Source organism: Penicillium pulvis (genome assembly GCF_028828015.1).
Source record: "Penicillium pulvis strain IBT 33274 chromosome Unknown scaffold_8_segment0_segment0, whole genome shotgun sequence".
Classification (NCBI taxonomy): domain Eukaryota; kingdom Fungi; phylum Ascomycota; class Eurotiomycetes; order Eurotiales; family Aspergillaceae; genus Penicillium; species Penicillium pulvis.
This window is the reverse complement of record NW_026643080.1, coordinates 2,683,794-2,701,590: the sequence shown is the minus strand read 5'-3', so window position 1 is coordinate 2,701,590 and position 17,797 is coordinate 2,683,794. Positions and strand designations below refer to the sequence as shown.

The following is a 17,797-nucleotide window of genomic DNA, read 5'->3' as shown; positions in this document are numbered from 1 at the left end:
CACAAATTGTTATAAAGAACAGCTCTGAATACATATGCCCTGTAAACATTGCTAGAAACACCTTCATCTCAGCTAGTTTCATCATGGAGTCCCCTTACCAACTTTTCGTGTTCGGAGACCTTAACTATGATTTCGAACCCAGCTTGGTAGCTCTCTGCGGATTGCAAGATGATGCACAGCTCACATCGTTCTTTGAGCGCATTGCATTTGCCTTGCGTACTCACATCAGTAGTCTCCCTCTAGCAAAGCGGGCTGCATTCCCTAAATTCACTACTTTGAGTGAGCTCCTCGCCAAGTTACGAAGCACCGATGCTGTGCATCCAGCGCTCCAGCAGGCCCTCATATTGGTGCTGCAGTTTGGCTCCTTTATAAAGTATGTATCCCGTCCAGGTTTGCTCTTATATGGTTTATTCACATGCTGAATGTGTCCTCCCCAGCCATTTCACCCAACCAGGGCGCGTATACCCTACCCATGCCGATACTCTTTTGACGGGGCTATGCACCGGTCTTCTGACAGCAGTCACAATAAGTTGTTGTTCCTCCCTGTCTGAATTGGTCCATTCTGCGGTCGATTCTGTAGTACTAGCTTTCCGAACTGGTCTGCTTGTCGAGGACGTCCGGGTGAGGATTGAACAGTCGGCCAGCAAAAGAGACAGTTGGTCTGTGGTTATACCTGGACTGGAAGAACATGTTGCCATTGAAGCCTTGAAGAAGTATATCGTTGACAAGGTATTATTTGACAATCTCCCAAGAAATAAGAAGGATGGTTGAAAAGTGGTGGCTGACCATACTAATCTCTAGGGTATTCCACAAGCGTCAAGCCCGTATATCAGTGCCTACGCCCACAATGGAATAACACTCTCCGGACCATCTAGTGTGCTGGATGATATTCTATCATCTGGATACTTGACGCGTTCGTCTGGACTTAAGACACGAATCTACACACCCTTCCATGCACCGCATCTTTATGATGAGTCTAATGTCGAGGAGATACTACGAACTATCTCCAGGGACCGCACTGAGCTCCAGTCCAGTCAAATTGCTGTTCAAGCTAGCCGCGGTCGGATATCTCCTGGCACTGGTATGGCATCATTACTGCGCGTTGCATTAGAGGAGATTCTTCTGCAACCCCTTCGTCTTGACACTATCTTGGAAGGAGTGACGGAGGGGATACTCAACACTGGAGCGGCAACATGCAAGATCGTTCCTGTTGCTACTCCAACCACCAAGACCTTCTTGACCGCCGTTAAAACTGCTGGCATCCAGGATGTGGTGGTTGATAGCTCCATGAATGGACCCAGTACCCCCGAGATCTCCATGGTGTCCGAAAGTGGGCACCTGGGGAGCTCCAAACTCGCCATCGTGGGCTACTCAGGCCGATACCCCGGTGCCAACAGCAACGAAGCTTTCTGGCAACTACTGGAAGAAGCCCGCGACATGGCCAGTATTACACCCAAGCAACGATGGGACGTCAATACACACGTTGATCCCACTTTGAAGAAAAAAAACACCAGTGGTACCCCCTTTGGATGTTGGTTGACCAACCCCGGCCTCTTCGATGCCAAGTTTTTCGGGATGAGTCCCCGCGAAGCACCTCAGGTGGATCCAGCCCAGCGTTTAAGTCTGATGACTGCATATGAGGCGATGGAGAACGCAGGCATGGTATCTGATGCAACACCTTCAACCCAGCGCGACCGAGTTGGTGTGTTCATCGGTACTACCAGTAACGACTGGGGAGAGACCAACAGTTCCCAAGATGTCGATACCTACTACATTCCTGGATCATGCCGTGCTTTCATTCCAGGTCGCCAAAACTACTTTTATAAGTTCAGCGGCCCCAGCTATAGTGTCGATACGGCGTGTTCGTCGAGCTTGGCAGCAATGCATCTTGCGTGCAATGCGCTGTGGCGTGGAGATATTGATACAGCTATTAGCGGCGGGACAAATGTCATGACCAATCCTGGTGAGTACATAGCTTATATCTAAGAGTTCTACTCACAATTGGGAGTATCTCTTCTGGCTTTTGGTTCTTTTATTGAACAGCTTCTCTTGAAATCTAGATATCACAGCTGGTCTCGATCGCGGATATTTCCTTTCGCGAACTGGCAACTGCAAGACCTTCGATGATGATGCTGACGGGTATTGCCGGGGCGAAGGCGTGGTCAGTATGGTCATCAAGCGCCTGGAAGACGCAATCGCTGATAACGATCCCATCCGTGCCGTCATACTGGGTGCATACACCAACCACTCTGCCGAGGCTGAGAGCATCACCCGGCCACATGTCGGGGCCCAGAAAGCAATTTTCGAGCGCATATTGACTACCGCTTCAGTCGACCCAGCGACGGTCAGCTACATCGAGATGCATGGAACTGGCACTCAGGCTGGAGACGCCCGTGAAATGGACTCTGTGCTTTCCACCTTTGCTAATAAGCCTCGTCAAAATCCGATACATCTCGGATCGGCGAAGGCCAATGTCGGCCATGGCGAATCTGTCTCTGGAATCATCGCCTTGACAAAGGTTTTGATGATGATGGAAAAAAATGCGATACCGCCTCACATTGGCATTAAGACCAAGATCAATCACAGGTTTCCTACCGATTTGGCGGAGCGGAATGTCTTCATTGCCGATAAACTCACTCCCTGGGTAGGGAGTAAAGATCAGCCTCGACGCGCCATGGTGAATAATTTTTCGGCTGCAGGAGGGAACAGCTCTGTCTTGGTAGAGGACGCTCCCAGCTGGACTAAGTCAAAATGTGCTGAAGATGATCCCCGATCATTCCATCCCGTGGCTGTCTCGGCAAAGTCCCGGACAGCTCTTCTTGCTGGCATTCGGGATCTCATCTCCTACATTGAGCGCGAGAGCCCATCTCTCCCAAGTTTGGGCTACACCACGACCGCTAGAAGAGCACACCATCGCTATCGGGTCATGGTCAGTGGGGCAAATCTGAAGGAGATTTCCGCTCAACTGGAGAGATGCCTCGTTGAGCCTGAACCCCTATCGGGACCAAGGGTCGCCTCATCGGTTATATTTGCCTTCACAGGGCAAGGAGCTCAGTATCCAGGCATGGCCCGAGAATTACTTAGCTTCCCGTCTTTCCGCATTGATATGGAACAGTTCGATCGCATCGCGCAGAAGCAAGGCTTCCCGCCAATCATTCCTCTCATTACCGCTACCAACGGAGAGATAACGGACTTCGAGCCCCTAGTCGTGCAACTGGCGACGACTTGCTCCCAGATGGCAATGGCTAAGCTCTGGCGCTCCTGGGGTATTGAGCCAGCTGCAGTTATTGGCCACAGCCTGGGCGAGTACGCAGCCTTGAACGTCGCCGGTGTTTTGTCAGATGTGGACACCATATATTTGACCGGCAGACGGGCACAACTTCTTCAGGAGAAATGCTCCCGTGATACGCATAGCATGCTTGCAGTGAGTATTTCTGTTGATGATGCCAGCAACCTCCTGGCTGGTCTGGAAGTTGAGATAGCCTGCAAGAATGCTCCGACGGAGGTAGTTTTGAGCGGGACGAGCGTCGCCATAGATCAAGCTGAGAAAGTACTCAACCAAGCAGGTGTCAAGAAGATGACCAGGCTTCGCGTGCCTTACGCATTCCATTCAACGCAGGTTGACCCAATTTTGGATATATTTGAATCGGTGGCCGCTGGTGTGCAATTCCATAAGCCCCAGATTCCTCTGCTAAGCCCCTTGCTTGGCCACGCCATTGAGACAGAAGGCATCATCAACCCGCGCTACCTTGCTCGTCACGCTCGTGAGCCTGTTGACTTTTCGAAGGCCCTTCAAAGTGCCACACTTGACAGACTAGCCACCGACAAATCAGTTTGGATCGAGATTGGTCCCCATCCTGTCGTCGTCGGTTTGGTCAAGGCCAATCTGGGCCCCGTCGCCGTACTACCTACCCTTCAACGCAAGAGAGATACATGGAAGGTCTTGACTAGCACACTGAGTACACTCTATGCATCCGGCCACACAGTTCAATGGGGTGAGTACCATAGAGAATTTACTAGGTCTCTCGAAGTGCTTCGTCTGCCGAACTACAACTGGGATCTCACAAATTACTGGATGCAGTATGTCAATGACTGGTCGCTGTACAAGGGCGATGCTGCTTTCTTATCAGGAGCGAAAGCACCCCCATTGTCTACGACATGTGTGCATCGCTTGATTGAGGAGAAGCATGACAGTGCTGAGATCACTGTCGTTGGAGAATCCGATCTCCTGCGGGATGATCTCGATCCCTTTGTACGAGGACATCGCGTCAACGGTGTCGCGCTGTGTACACCCTCGGTCTATGCTGAGATGGCACTGGTCCTTGGTGACTACATTCGCAGTTCTAGCCCCAAATGGACTGAATGCTTGGTTGACGTTCAACACATGGACGTGCAAAAGCCACTCGCGGTCAAGAGCAAAGGGAACGGCCCTCAGCTTCTCCGCTGCCGAGTTACTTTAGACCTCATTACCGAGAAGGCATTGGTTCAATTCTACAGTGTTACCCCTGAGGGTAAGACTTTGGTCAAACATGCGGAATGTTCAATCACATTTCCCTCCGCTGCGGACGCCGAAGCTGCAGCTCAGGCTTCTGCGAAGGAAATACTAAAGCACATGACTGAGCTTCGTCAGGGTATTGAGGATAACGACAGGGTGCAAAAGTTGGCCGGTAGTACTGGGTACCAACTCGTTTCCTCTCTGGCATCTTATGATGCTGAATACAAGGGAGTCATAGAGGTAGTAATGGACAGCAAGAATCTTGAAGCGGTTGCGAAAGTCAATTGCAACCCAGTCACTGCTCATGGCCCCAAAGTTGCCGGAAGATACAAAGTCAATCCCTATTTGATTGAAAATTTCGGTCAGCCTGCACTTTTCATCATGAATGCAAATGATCATGCCGACCTTGACAAAGAAGTTTTTGTGAACCATGGATGGACGTCCCTTCACTTCTACAAAGAGGTGTCGGTCGAGAAGATCTACCACTCCTACGTTAAAATGACTGGTCCTAAGGAAGACGGAATGTACAGTGGTGACATGACTGTTTTCGACGGCGATGAGGTCGTTGCCTGCTTCCGCGGTATCAAGGCCCAGGGTGTCCCTCGCCGACTGATGGATTACATCGTTCGCATGAGAGATGATACTCAGGTTGGCTTGCCCGGACCTACCAACAGTTTGCAACCGGTGCGACCGGCTAATGGCACCACCCAAAACGGGGCGGCTGAAGCAGCAGTACAGGCCCAGAATGGGTTAGTCGAAGAGCCTAGTCTCTCGTCTTGGTCTGCTGCACTAAAGATCATATCGGAGGAGAGTGGTGTCCCAGTGGCTGACTTGACAAACGACAAGGCTTTTGCTGATTTAGGGGTGGATTCGCTTCTTTCTCTTCTGTGCGCAAGTCGATTCAGAGAGGAACTGGGTCTCGCTCACGAATCCACCATTTTCGAAGATTATGCCACAGTGGGTGAGCTTCGCGATTTCTGGAAGCAGGGAACAACCTCTACGGGCGATAGATCCATTGTGACCGGCAACGATGCAATTCTTGACTCCATGTTCCACCATGACAACATCCAGGATGATTCTTCAACTTCGCCTAGTACACCATACGATTCAGGCTCTTCAGTTGAGGAGGGTAACATTCCTACTCCTTTGACTGAAATACTGGCCTTTCTTGGCAAGCCCAATGCCAAAGCCAGCTCTCTCCTGTTGCAGGGGAATCCTGCTTCATCCACCACCAGCAAGACACTGTTCCTTCTCCCTGATGGCTCGGGCTCAGCGTCGTCGTATGGATCACTCCCAACCATTGACCCTTCCCTTGCAGTTGTTGCTCTCAACTGCCCATACATGAAGGAGCCGTCATCGTACCCAGTCGGCATTGAACATGTCGCTAGTCTTTACGTCAAGGAGATTAAGCGTCGTCAACCATGCGGTCCATATGCTCTGGGCGGCTGGTCAGTCGGTGGCATTTTTGCTTATCACTGTGCCCAGCTGCTAGCTGAGGAGGGCGAGGTCATCTCCGATCTCGTGTTACTCGATTGTCCAGTTCCACGTGGCTTGGATCATCTCCCCAAGAGATACTTCGACTATTGCGATAAGATTGGTCTCCTTGGAGTCGTCCACTCCGGGACTGGTGAACGCAAGGCTGTACCTCCATGGTTGATTCCACATTTCGAGGCATGTGTTAACAGTCTCCACGATTATCATGCCTCTATATTCGAGCCAGAGCATTCGGCGCCCACCACACATGTCATTTGGGCCTGTGACTCGATCGACGCACATGTAGATGACAAGTTCGAGCATCGCGACGATGATCCAGAGGGTCTCAAATTTTTGACAGTGGCTCGGCAAGATTACGGACCCTGTGGTTGGGAGACGTTATTACCTGAGGCCAAGATGCGCTTTGCACGGGTTCGTGGTGCCAATCATTTCTCAATGATGAAGGGAGATCTGGCAGCAAATCTGAGCGAAATCATCAAGCATGCGCTTATGGATTAAATGAGAAGGTAGAGAATGTTATGCATCGCGGCGTTTTTATTTATATACTGAGTTTTCTATTATTCAACGCGATATCTCCTATTTTAGCTTTCTTCCTTGTTGACCCTCGTCTATTTTTACGGTAGCCTATACGGAAATTTCTTAGACAATCTTACATTCCGTCTGGAATACCTACCATTACTTTTGATTATCTCTTTATGGCTATCTGTGATATATGCTTAGTGCGTCTTCTTACAAGCTGCCAGTGTCGGAGATAGTCCTTTCATACCTACCGCGGAGAATATTTGCTAGAAACCACTGAGCCTCTCGCCGGGCACTTCGGGCGTAGGTGCACAAAGGAGCGACGAAAACGCAAATTCATTGGGTCAATATTCATGGCCATGTCATTGACTATGTGTAGAGATGCCATATTTGCCAAGTAACCGCAGCACCAAGGCACCAACCGTATGGCAAGCTCGAATCGCTACGAACACCATCCCGACCCTGGGGCGAATTATCGATGGACTTCATTACTAGACTCACACCCAGCCGCCACGCCAAGCTAAATGTCAACGCAATCCTAGTGATTATGGACCGACTCACGAATTTGTAACTTCTTTTTCCTGTTTCAACCACCATTAATGCTGCTGCACTTGAAACTGTTTCCGAGTTACGAGGTGAAGCTCCGACACGGACCACTTAACGGCATAATGTCCGATCCAGGACCAATTACTATCAAGGGGGGCAAAGCGGCCATTGAGGTGAAATCGGGGGCTAATTTCAAAAAGGCCCTAAATAATCAAGGTTAATAGTCCGAAACAGGCCCGAAATTTGCGGATCTTGAGCACGTTCCCTTCCAGCTCGGATTCCGAAGCAGGTTTGCCCATCAGGCCTCCACTCATGTATGAGTGGTATGTATATAAGAAATATAATTTTGGATATTGAAACCTTCCAGGGCCGCTTATAGAGTGAGAAATTACTATTCTCCATTCATCCATGTCTCTCCCTCGCATAGCATGTTTCCATGGCGGTGGATCTAATGCTAAAATCCATATGGTACAATGCCAAAATTTACAACGTGAGCTACAGCACGAATTCGAGTTTGTTTACTTCGAAGCACCATTTACCCGTGGGCCCGGTCCGGGTGTTCTACCCGCATTCAAAAATTGTGGGCCTTACAAGACCTGGTTTACTGGCATCGAGGACACCAGTGGATTTGACAATTCAACTGGCGAGGATGGAATCGAAAGAGTATGGAACATGATGATTGCCGAGACACAAAAGAGCGGCGAAGAATGGAATTGGGTGGGTGCATTGGGGTTTAGCCAGGGTACAAGGGTCGTTAGCGGTTTGCTACTCGATCAGCAACGGCGCCAATCTCAGCAAGACCTGCCAATGTCTAATGGAATCTCGGGTGTCGGTAGCCTGATATTTGGGGTCCTATTTATGGGCAGTGGGTCTCCCATGCAGCCGGAGGCCGGATCGGGTTAGTTTTTCCTTCTTTCATGTTTCGCCCCACATAATTATAATGTTAATCTTCTGTTTAGCCTTGGGCAATTCGGATAGCCATCATGAGCGGATATCATCTCCGACGATACATGTTCATGGGTTGAAGGACATGCATCTCACTGGTGGACGGAAGCAGTTGGCCACTTGGTTCACTCATGATTCTTTCATTCAATGGGACATGGATTATCATCATGCCATGCCATGGTACAAGAAAGACGTTATTCAGCTTGCTGGGATTATCAGAGACACATACCAATCCTCTCTATCGCATTAACCAAGATTTAACCGTTTGTTTTGTGCTATCATTCAATATATTTGAGACCAGTATCCATCTATCTTCCTCCTGTGTAAACAGTTTGCTTTGGCTTCACCTGGAACATTTCGCACAAAGTACAGGTGGCTTTCCGACGCAGAAGCCACCTCCTTCCAATGAGGCACGATCAGCACTACAGAACGATATCAGAGGGTAGAGCGCCACTGCACCAAGAGGTATTCTCATCGTGCGCTGGAGGTCTGAGAGCTATATCGTGACTGTATCTCCTTCTGGTTCGCGGCAGTATCACCGATCAGTTTGGTCTTCATATTCCGATTCCACCGTATAACCCTTATAATCTAAGGTCAGATAGTCTTCTTTGCGCACCAGCCGCAGCCCACTCGAAAGATCTCATCACCTGATCAGTCTGCTCAGCGGCTCACTGGGCATGCTAAGGCTTATGTAAGACTCACTGATCCGATCGCTGAGCCAGTCGTGCTCATACCTACTCCGTGAGTAAAAGTGACGAGAGGGTGAGCACCAATACAGAAAAGGAAGCCAAGAATTGTCAGAAAAAAACTGGTACTTAAGGTAAGAAAAGGTGGCTCAGTGGATATCATCCTTTCATCACCTTCACATTCCAGCGTAGTTTATAGAGTAGCGTGACCAAGTAGGCTCTTGGGTATGTACTCAATAATTTTACCCCATGAACCTTGTATGCTGCGCTACGTTAGCGGTAGTGAGGGTGTTCAACTAGCTGTGTTCAGATAAAAGCTCGCATTTAGAACGATTTCCACATTGATCCACCTTGATCCACCTCAGGGACCGTTATCAGGACACGTAGATTTTCAATGCTTATCTTTGATGCGAGGATAATCTGTGATTTTCGAGGCTCGAATAGATTTGTGTTATCTAGAGAAATAGTTTTATCGATGTCCGTACCGGGTACACTGGTGTTCTCCACTTTGCAGATTATGGTGGATCCTTCAATGCTGCTCCAATACTGAGCTCCGGCCCGGTTGCCCCACCCGGGACTGTTGCCGGCCGCCTGTTATTCGCTGCCGGCTCATGCACCTGGTACAGAGTACTGGCAGCTTCGCGGTCGAAAATGCGATAGCTACCGCCGGTGATAGCCGGTCATTTCATCATATGTGTACCCCGCGTTCTTTTCTTTTCTTCGATCTCAACTCTTCACATTACGGATTCTAGCGATTTGAATTTAATTCTTGAGCTTTTCGAATATCACAATGCAGTCGATCCTCTTGCGCGCCAGAGCGCAGCCATTGTCTCGCTGGCAGTCGCTTGCATGCCGCGCTCCTAGCTCAAGCTCGCGGTCGCTGGGCACTTACGCGACATTCAAGATTCCCCAGATTAACAACGAGCCAAACGTGAGTCGGATTTTATGGATATTGCGCGAAGAAATATCACTGATTACAATACTTAGAAACATTACACTCCCGGTTCCGCGGACCGCAAGGGCCTGGAGGATGCTTTGGCTTCGGTGAACCAGAAATCTCCCTTCAATGTCCCTCTCGTCATTGCTGGAAAAGAGGTAAGAGAAATCGGACTTCAAGCGACGAGTTGTACTAATATTTAGCAGATCAAGAGCTCCCACACATTTACCCAGAGCAACCCAGCCACTCATGCTCCTCTCGCAACCTACTCCAATGCTTCCAAAGCCGATGTTGACGCTGCTATCGCATCAGCTCTTGCTGCTCGCAAATCCTGGGCCGCGACTCCCTTTGCCGAGCGCGCCAGCATTTTCCTCAAGGCCGCCGATTTGATTTCGACCAAGTACCGTTATGACATTATGGCCTTGACTATGCAGGGCCAAGGAAAGAATGCATGGCAGGCGGAGATTGACTCAGCTGCTGAGCTGATCGACTTCTTCCGCTTTGGTGTCAAGTATGCCGAGGAGGTTTACGCACAGCAGCCCGTTCACCACGCTCCTGGTGTTTGGAAGTAAGTCACCCACGCGAATCTAGCTATTTTGAAACCATTGATGTTGACCATTTCTAGCCGCCTTGAGTACCGTCCCCTGGAAGGTTTTGTCTACGCTATCAGCCCTTTCAACTTCACTGCCATTGGTGGTAACTTGGCTGGCGCTCCCGCCCTGATGGGTAACGTTGTGATTTGGAAGCCTTCCCCCTCTGCCATCGCCTCCAACTGGCTCGTTCACCAGATTCTTCTCGAGGCCGGTCTGCCTAAGGATGTCATTCAGTTCGTGCCTGGTGACGCCGAGGAGGTCACCAGCTCTGTCCTCAACCACCCTGAGTTCGCCGCTCTCCACTTCACCGGCAGCACGGACGTTTTCCGTTCGCTCTATGGCAAGATTTCGGAGGGAGTGGCTGATGGCAAATACCGCAGCTACCCTCGCATTGTGGGCGAGACTGGTGGCAAGAACTTCCACTTGATTCACAAGTCGGCCGATGTGCGCAACGCTGTGGTCCAGACCGTGCGTGGTGCCTTTGAGTTCCAGGGCCAGAAGTGCAGCGCCACTTCTCGTGCCTATGTCGCATCTTCTATTGCCGACGAATTTGCGAAGCAGCTCGCTGCTGAGGTGCAGCAGCTGAAGATTGGTGAGCCATCCGACTTCACCAACTTCTGCGGTCCGGTCATCCACGAGGGTTCTTTCAACAAGCTGGCTGGTGTTATCGATGAGGCGAAGAACGATCCCGAGCTCGAGTTGCTTGCTGGAGGTACTTACGACTCCTCCAAGGGCTGGTACATTTCCCCCACCGTGTACCGTACCTCTAACCCCGACCACCCCCTCTTGTCCAAGGAGCTCTTTGGTCCTATCATTGTCATCCACTCTTACAACGACGCTACTGAGGCCGACTTCGTTAAGATCTGCGAGAAGATTGACACCACTGGCACTTACGGCCTGACTGGATCCGTCTTTGCCCAGGACCGTGAGGCCGTTCGCGTGGCCGACGATGCTCTCCGCAACGCCGCCGGTAACTTCTACATTAACTGCAAGAGTACCGGTGCTGTTGTTGGCCAGCAGCCGTTCGGTGGTGCCCGTGCCAGTGGTACCAACGACAAGGCCGGTAGCGCCAACTTGCTGTCTCGCTTCGTGAGCTTGCGTTCCGTCAAGGAGGAGTTTGTCCCCACCTACACCGTTGCCTACCCCAGCAACGCCAACTAAGCTGAAGTGGATATGCATTTCGCGCACTCCTACTTCTAGCACTGCATGCCTTATGACATCACGGCGTCTACCCTGCATTTCACACCCGGCGTTTTCCATGTTATCAAGTCCACGGAGGACAATCCTGAATCCTTAAAATTACTCTATAAGGCGAATTCGTCTACTGTACACCATACATTTAAAATCGAATGATTCTTTGCATTTCACTCCTATTGACCGTCCGTAGCACAATTATCTAGAAGCTTCTGCGTATTCACCATAGCCTTCTTCGCAAACTCATTAATATCATACGTCCTCCCCTTACCCTCAGGACCCCCATCAAAGATCTCCACAGAGAACCACCCCCTGAACCCAGTTTGCAACACCGCCCTTGCGAAATCCTCAATCGGCAGGTACCCGCCATCATAGGGCATAGGCCTGAAGTCATGGCTCCAGCGACCGCGCGGGCGCAACCCATCAATGACCTTGTCCTCAAGCGGAGGCGAGACCTTATACGCATCAGAGATCTGCAAGAGATAGATCTTGTCGCCGGGGACAGTGGCTGCTAGTTGCTCCATGCTCGCATGCCAGTTGGTTTGAAGTTGGTCATGTGATTCGGTTTCGATCAATCCTGACGAGGTAGTTGGATCGCCCCATTCGCTTCCACAGGATTGGAATGTATCGAGACAGAGACCGACATTTGGAAGATCGACATCGCGCACGATTTCCCATACTTCTTTCCAGCCTGGTGCGTGTGTAGACCAGCACCAATTTTCATAGGCGAGTCGGAAATTCTGCTTGGCTAGCATACCTCCTAGCTCACGAAGATCGGAGACGACGGTGTCCCGGGATGTGAATATTTTCTCTTCGGGTGTATCTGTAGCTCCAACCTAATATAAACTTAGCTTGTTTTATTCTGTCTTGGGGGGTTTAGTTGAACATACCTGCAAAAGATCCGTGCCAACAACCTTCATGATCTCAATCCAGCCCTTCGCTCTCGCAAACGCTTCCTCACGCTCGGCTGAGCCCTGCGGCCATCCTTCAAAATTTGAGAAGGGCTGCAACATCATCACTGTCAATGCATTCTCATCGCATAATCGGCGGATATCTCGGGCGACGCCTTGGAGTACGGAGTAATTATCCGGCTGGACGGGGTATCCGAGTACCTGCGAGCCAAATTCGACAATATCAGGGAAAGAAAGCTCGATTGAGGTGAAGCCTGCTTTGCTGATTGCTTTCAGTCGGCGCGCGAGTGTGTCGTTTGGCCCGCAGCCAATTGAGCAGGAGGCATAGGCAAGGGGAATCTTTTGAAGTGATTGACGGCTTATTGGTTTCATGTTGCCGGTGACTACTTTTTGATACACGTTGAGTGCTGTTTTAATCATTGGAATTTTGTTGTGTTGATAGGGTCTATAATATTGGATGTTCTCGGAACTGATGCGTGTTGATTATGATGTAAGGTTGCAACCCCAAGTTTCGTCACTGATACATCATAAGCTGGACAGGTTTCCAAATGTCGCCAGACATGGCTAAGTTCACTTCTCCTATTTCATAAAGGTCAAAGAGGTAGGAGAGTTGCCTTCGTAATCGCCGCTGACCACATAGTGACATTATTTGATTTGCCTGGGCCTCCATGCCGGTTGCCACAAATTGTCGTTCAAGAACAGCAATTGAGACTTTATTCTCTCCAACTACAAATTAATCCTCCCCCTCGATTTATATTATATTTCAATGCATTAAGGTTTTCTCTCCCTGAGTAGACCTACCTAGTTTAATATACTCGACAATCATCATGGCGGATATGGATCCGATCAAGAAATTCAAGCGCATCGGCGTGGTCGGAGCGGGCAGTATGGGATCAATGATGACCTTTGCCTTCTCGGAGATGGGTCTCGATGTATCAGTATTTGACGTGGACAAAACAAATGTCGACAAAGTTACGAACTGGGCTAAGAGCGCCAACGATGTCAAAGGAAAGATTTCTGGATTCTACAACATCAAAGAATTCACTCAGAGTCTCGAGGGTGCAGATCACAAATTATTCATGTTCTCCATTACACACGGTGACCCTGCAGATTCGGTTCTTAACATGATCAAACCTGATCTGAAGAAAGGCGACATTGTTCTAGATGGCGGAAATGAGAATTATCGCCGGACGGAACGCCGCCAGAAAGAATGTGCCGAGATAGGCGTGTATTGGATTGGCGTTGGTGTCTCCGGTGGCTACCAGTCTGCTCGTCGTGGACCTAGTCTCTCTCCTAGTGGAGATGCCAAGGCGCTGGAGCTGGTCATGCCTCTGCTCCAGAGGTATGCAGCTAAGGACCCCAAGAGTGGCACCCCTTGTGTGACGCGTGTTGGCCCTGGCGGATCTGGGCACTACGTCAAGATGGTTCACAATGGTATCGAAGGTGGAATGCTCTCTTCGCTTGCTGAAGCATGGTCGTTCATGCATTACGGCATGGGCATGGGCTACGAGGAAATCGGAGATGTATTCGCGAAATGGGACTCCGCCGGTGAACTACGGGGCAATTTTTTGATTAACATCGGCGCCGATATTCTGAGAACCAAGCGGACACCCCATGGTGATGGAAAGGGAGAAGGAATTGGCAACAGTGGATTCGTCCTCGACGATGTTCTTGACAAGGTGGTCCAGGACGACGATGGTACCGAGGGAACACCTTATTGGTCGATCATGGAGTCTGCACAACGACATGTCTCCTGCCCCACCTTAGCTGCAGCCCATTACTTGCGTATCGCAAGTGGAAATCGCCAAGAGCGAGTGCAAGCTTCTAAGAAGCTCCAGATGCCGTCGCCTCGCCTGATCCGAGACTTACAGCACTTTAAGGACGACTTGCTTGAGAAATTGCGCAAGGCTGTTTACTGTTCCTTCTTATCGTCCTTCTGTCAGGGACTGGAGCTGATCTCCAGAGCCTCCGAGGATGAAGGCTGGAACATTGATCTTGGTAAATGTATTCAGATCTGGCGGGCTGGCTGCATTATCAAGTCCGACTACATTGCCGATATGTTGCAGCCTCCGCTATCGGGCAACACTAGCATGTCCAATATGAAATTCATCGATGCGGTTTCGACAGAGCTGCATAATAGCTTCGGTGCCTTGAAGGATATTGTTATCGAGGGCACCAAGACGGATCAGTATATGCCGGCGATCTCTGCCACTCTGGATTATCTCAAATATGAAGGTGGACTCATGTTGCCAACCAAGTTCATGGAGGCACAGATGGATTACTTCGGTGCTCACAGCTATAACAAGCCGGGTGTTGCCGGTGAGGATCCTGGTCCTGTTATGAAAGGTCCTCACCACTACGAGTGGAAGGTGGCTTAAACGCGGGACAGTGGAGTCACGTTGGATATATAGATTGGAAAAACCTGTCCAAGTATCAGATTAGTGTTCTTAAAAGTCGTACTTGCCAAGGTTGACTGGACCAAATAAATTGAAGATTCCACTACTGGAGCAATCGATCGATTATAAATATTGAATTGTGTTCAACTGTCAGTGAATCCATGGATTCAAACGTTTATAGATCGGGTCTGAAGGCGGTAAAGTTGCGGCCTCAGGAACGCACGTGGGGCGGGGGTCCAATAAGAGCGGGGCAGTCTCGTCGAAATTTAATACAGTATGCGCTGCCTCTTGGGACTTCGCCAACTCTCTTCAATCTCAAAACCTTTTCGTCGCATTGAGTCCCCGAAGCAATACGCTAAAAGAATGGCTGCTCTTCCCACCACTTACGAGGGTGTGTATCCCCCTATTAAGCCCCTCGCTAGCAATCCCCTCAAGCGCCCGCCCCTCACCCCACTTCGTCACAATAGCTGACGATCGAGATTACTTTAGGCTCCGTCCCAATTGCCGTTATCGGTGGCACTGGTCTGCGTGAGCTCCCGGGATTCACCCAGGTTGCTTCGCTGTCCATCTCTACTCCCTGGGGCGAACCCTCCTCTCCCATCACCATCCTCCACCACCACTGCAAGCACAATGACAAGGTTGTCGCTATTGCTTTCCTGAGCCGCCACGGTGCTCACCACCAGATCGCTCCCCACGAGGTTCCTGCCCGTGCCAACATCGCCGCTCTGCGCTCCATTGGTGTCCGTAGCATCATTGCTTTCTCCGCTGTCGGCAGTCTGCAGGAGGAGATCAAGCCCCGCGACTTCGTCATTCCCGACCAGATCATTGACCGTACCAAGGGCGTGCGGCCATGGACCTACTTCGAGGGTGGTGTGGTTGCCCACGTTCCCTTCGGCGACCCCTTCGATGAGGGTATCGCTAAGGTTGTCCGCGAATGCGGACACAGCCTGGAGGGTGACGGTGTCGTCTTGCACGACCGCGGCACCATTATTTGCATGGGTATGTATACTCAAAGTCCCCTCAATGGGTATTTGCTAATCATGTTCTTTTACAGAGGGCCCCCAGTTCTCCACCCGCGCCGAGAGCAAGATGTACCGCTCATGGGGCGGCAGCGTTATCAACATGTCCGTCCTCCCGGAGGCTAAGCTCGCCCGCGAGGCTGAGATTGCCTACCAGATGATCTGCATGTCTACCGACTACGACTGCTGGCACGAGTCTACCGCCGATGTGACCGTTGAGATGGTCATGGGTCACATGAAGGCTAACGCCGACAACGCCCGCCGCTTCGTTACCGCTGTCCTCGACGCTCTGGCTAGCGACGAGCACTCTGACTTGGTTCACGCTAAGCACCTTGCTGGCTCCGTGAAGTTTGGTTTCAGCACTTCCCAGTCCAACTGGGGTCCTGAGGCTCAGAAGAAGCTGAACTGGCTGTTCCCCGGTTACTTCCAGTAGGCGGCATACCCAAGGAAATCTTGGCTCGCATATGTTTGATGATAGCATTTGGCACATAAATTTCGGAATATACAAGACATGCATGAATCATATTTACGTGTAAAGAATACTACTGGCTAATCCCGCTGACCGATCTTGTCTACTTAAAGTTGCAAAATATAGCTAGAGTCTTTCACCTCGGACAGTACCTCCCAACTCACAACTTGATCGATCAATTTATACTCCTACATAACTAATCGGGGAGGGTAAGTCCATCGACTTATGACATCCTTTTTGTTTATGGCCATCATCAAACTATATATACCAAGCCTTGGTCATCAGGTTTCCATTATATATTTATTCACTACCTATACCGAGCACAGCGGATTTGTTCGCGAAGCTGGAGCCATAGATACGAAGGAGCTCATGGCGCACGAAAAATGCTGGCTTGCTCAGCTTGGAGATAGGTACGAAGACAAAGAATACCGAGGCGTGGCCCATGCATTTTGAATTATACTCACGGCTATAAATTCAGACTCCTCTCACTGTTGCTTCATGCTACGTCCCTCTCACACCCTTTTTTAAGATTTAAGCTCTTCGTCAACATTTCCTTCCATGTCAACAACCAGCGTCCACTTTGATAATGGGAGTCCCTCCAAGATATGACTGCTGCCACCAAGTCTCAGTAGTCGCGACACGGTCATCGACGCACCTCCCCGAATTATCATCGGTCTTGCAACCATGATTCAGATTCCTCAAAATCTTTATCTACCACTGATAACAATATAAATATACAAGACATCACAAGCGATGGATTTAGAGCGTTCTACAGATTCTGGGTTTCAGACAACCACGCATCCTCCAGGGAGATTGAAAAGCTATAGTTACATGTTCAGCTCTCGCAAGAGTTCTACAGGGCCGGAGGTGTGGTGGTTACTTCCGGAGTCATGAATTATGACTACTGGTTCGAGCTCTGCAGGAACCATGAATATGGCCTGTGGTAGATTTCGATATGGCTGATTGGAATACGCCATCCATCGTGAAGTCTCCCAGAATCATGGAATTCAGGGGACAATATGTAGCTATGATGCTATACCGGGGCCTCGACTGCCCGTCCATCAAGCTCAGTCATTGCTAGTACTCGAAACATAAACATGAGTCAGACAAATCCGTGACGACGGAGTGCTTAGGCCGAGGTTCGGGGCAACCGGATTGTCATGCTGCTCTTGTTGAGCAATATCTCTAATCAACCAAGGACTGTGTTGCGTATCAATCTTTCTCGAATCAAGCTGACAGTCAAGGGGTGGTTTGTTTTACGCCTCGGAACGGATTTTGTGTGTTGTGTTTGGTGTACCTTTGGTTGTTTCAAATTGATGGCGGGACTAGTGATTAGGGAATTACAACTCATATGAAAAGCCACAGCACCTTATCTTTTGAGTATGAGAGAGCAGACGACAACGCTTGACGCAGGTCAACATGCAATATAGTGCTTCGTCGAACCGGGATATAGACAAGGAAAAGGCGTCGGCTCAATGCGTATCACTCCAGAATCACTTTCATCTTCCAGGGTAGTCAGCGAAGTAATGTGAACGAGTAGGCGTCTGGGAGTGCACCCAATGATAGTGTACTCCGATCTCCAATAATGTGCCT

The 17,797-nt window shown here is 50.0% G+C and overlaps 6 protein-coding genes across 6 annotated transcripts; 5 read left to right on the top strand and 1 right to left on the bottom strand.

Annotated features, from left to right (window-relative positions):
• Positions 1–83: 83 nt before the first annotated feature.
• N7503_010418 (type I polyketide synthase) lies at positions 84–6,487 on the top strand (the record flags this gene model as incomplete). The annotated part of the gene is made up of 4 exons (XM_057069964.1): positions 84–373; positions 438–729; positions 802–1,963; positions 2,061–6,487. 4 exons carry the CDS (start codon positions 84–86, stop codon positions 6,485–6,487), a joined length of 6,171 nt encoding a protein of 2,056 aa, XP_056916575.1.
• A 620-nt stretch (positions 6,488–7,107) lies between these two features.
• Positions 7,108–8,249, top strand: N7503_010417 (uncharacterized protein; the record flags this gene model as incomplete). Its single annotated transcript, XM_057069963.1, has 4 exons — positions 7,108–7,227; positions 7,279–7,368; positions 7,556–7,952; positions 8,014–8,249. The coding sequence occupies 4 exons, from the start codon at positions 7,108–7,110 to the stop codon at positions 8,247–8,249; spliced, it is 843 nt and encodes a 280-aa protein (XP_056916574.1).
• A 1,226-nt stretch (positions 8,250–9,475) lies between these two features.
• On the top strand, positions 9,476–11,376 carry prnC (delta-1-pyrroline-5-carboxylate dehydrogenase prnC; the record flags this gene model as incomplete). Its single annotated transcript, XM_057069962.1, has 4 exons — positions 9,476–9,616; positions 9,673–9,780; positions 9,829–10,190; positions 10,248–11,376. The coding sequence occupies 4 exons, from the start codon at positions 9,476–9,478 to the stop codon at positions 11,374–11,376; spliced, it is 1,740 nt and encodes a 579-aa protein (XP_056916573.1).
• Positions 11,377–11,585: 209 nt separating this feature from the next.
• N7503_010415 (sugar phosphate isomerase/epimerase family protein) lies at positions 11,586–12,692 on the bottom strand (the record flags this gene model as incomplete). The annotated part of the gene is made up of 2 exons (XM_057069961.1): positions 11,586–12,245; positions 12,300–12,692. 2 exons carry the CDS (start codon positions 12,690–12,692, stop codon positions 11,586–11,588), a joined length of 1,053 nt encoding a protein of 350 aa, XP_056916572.1.
• Positions 12,693–13,147: 455 nt separating this feature from the next.
• On the top strand, positions 13,148–14,698 carry N7503_010414 (6-phosphogluconate dehydrogenase, decarboxylating; the record flags this gene model as incomplete). Its single annotated transcript, XM_057069960.1, has 1 exon — positions 13,148–14,698. The coding sequence occupies one exon, from the start codon at positions 13,148–13,150 to the stop codon at positions 14,696–14,698; it is 1,551 nt and encodes a 516-aa protein (XP_056916571.1).
• Positions 14,699–14,992: 294 nt separating this feature from the next.
• On the top strand, positions 14,993–16,168 carry N7503_010413 (S-methyl-5-thioadenosine phosphorylase; the record flags this gene model as incomplete). The annotated part of the gene is made up of 3 exons (XM_057069959.1): positions 14,993–15,107; positions 15,206–15,715; positions 15,771–16,168. 3 exons carry the CDS (start codon positions 14,993–14,995, stop codon positions 16,166–16,168), a joined length of 1,023 nt encoding a protein of 340 aa, XP_056916570.1.
• Between the last annotated feature and the right edge of the window lie 1,629 nt (positions 16,169–17,797).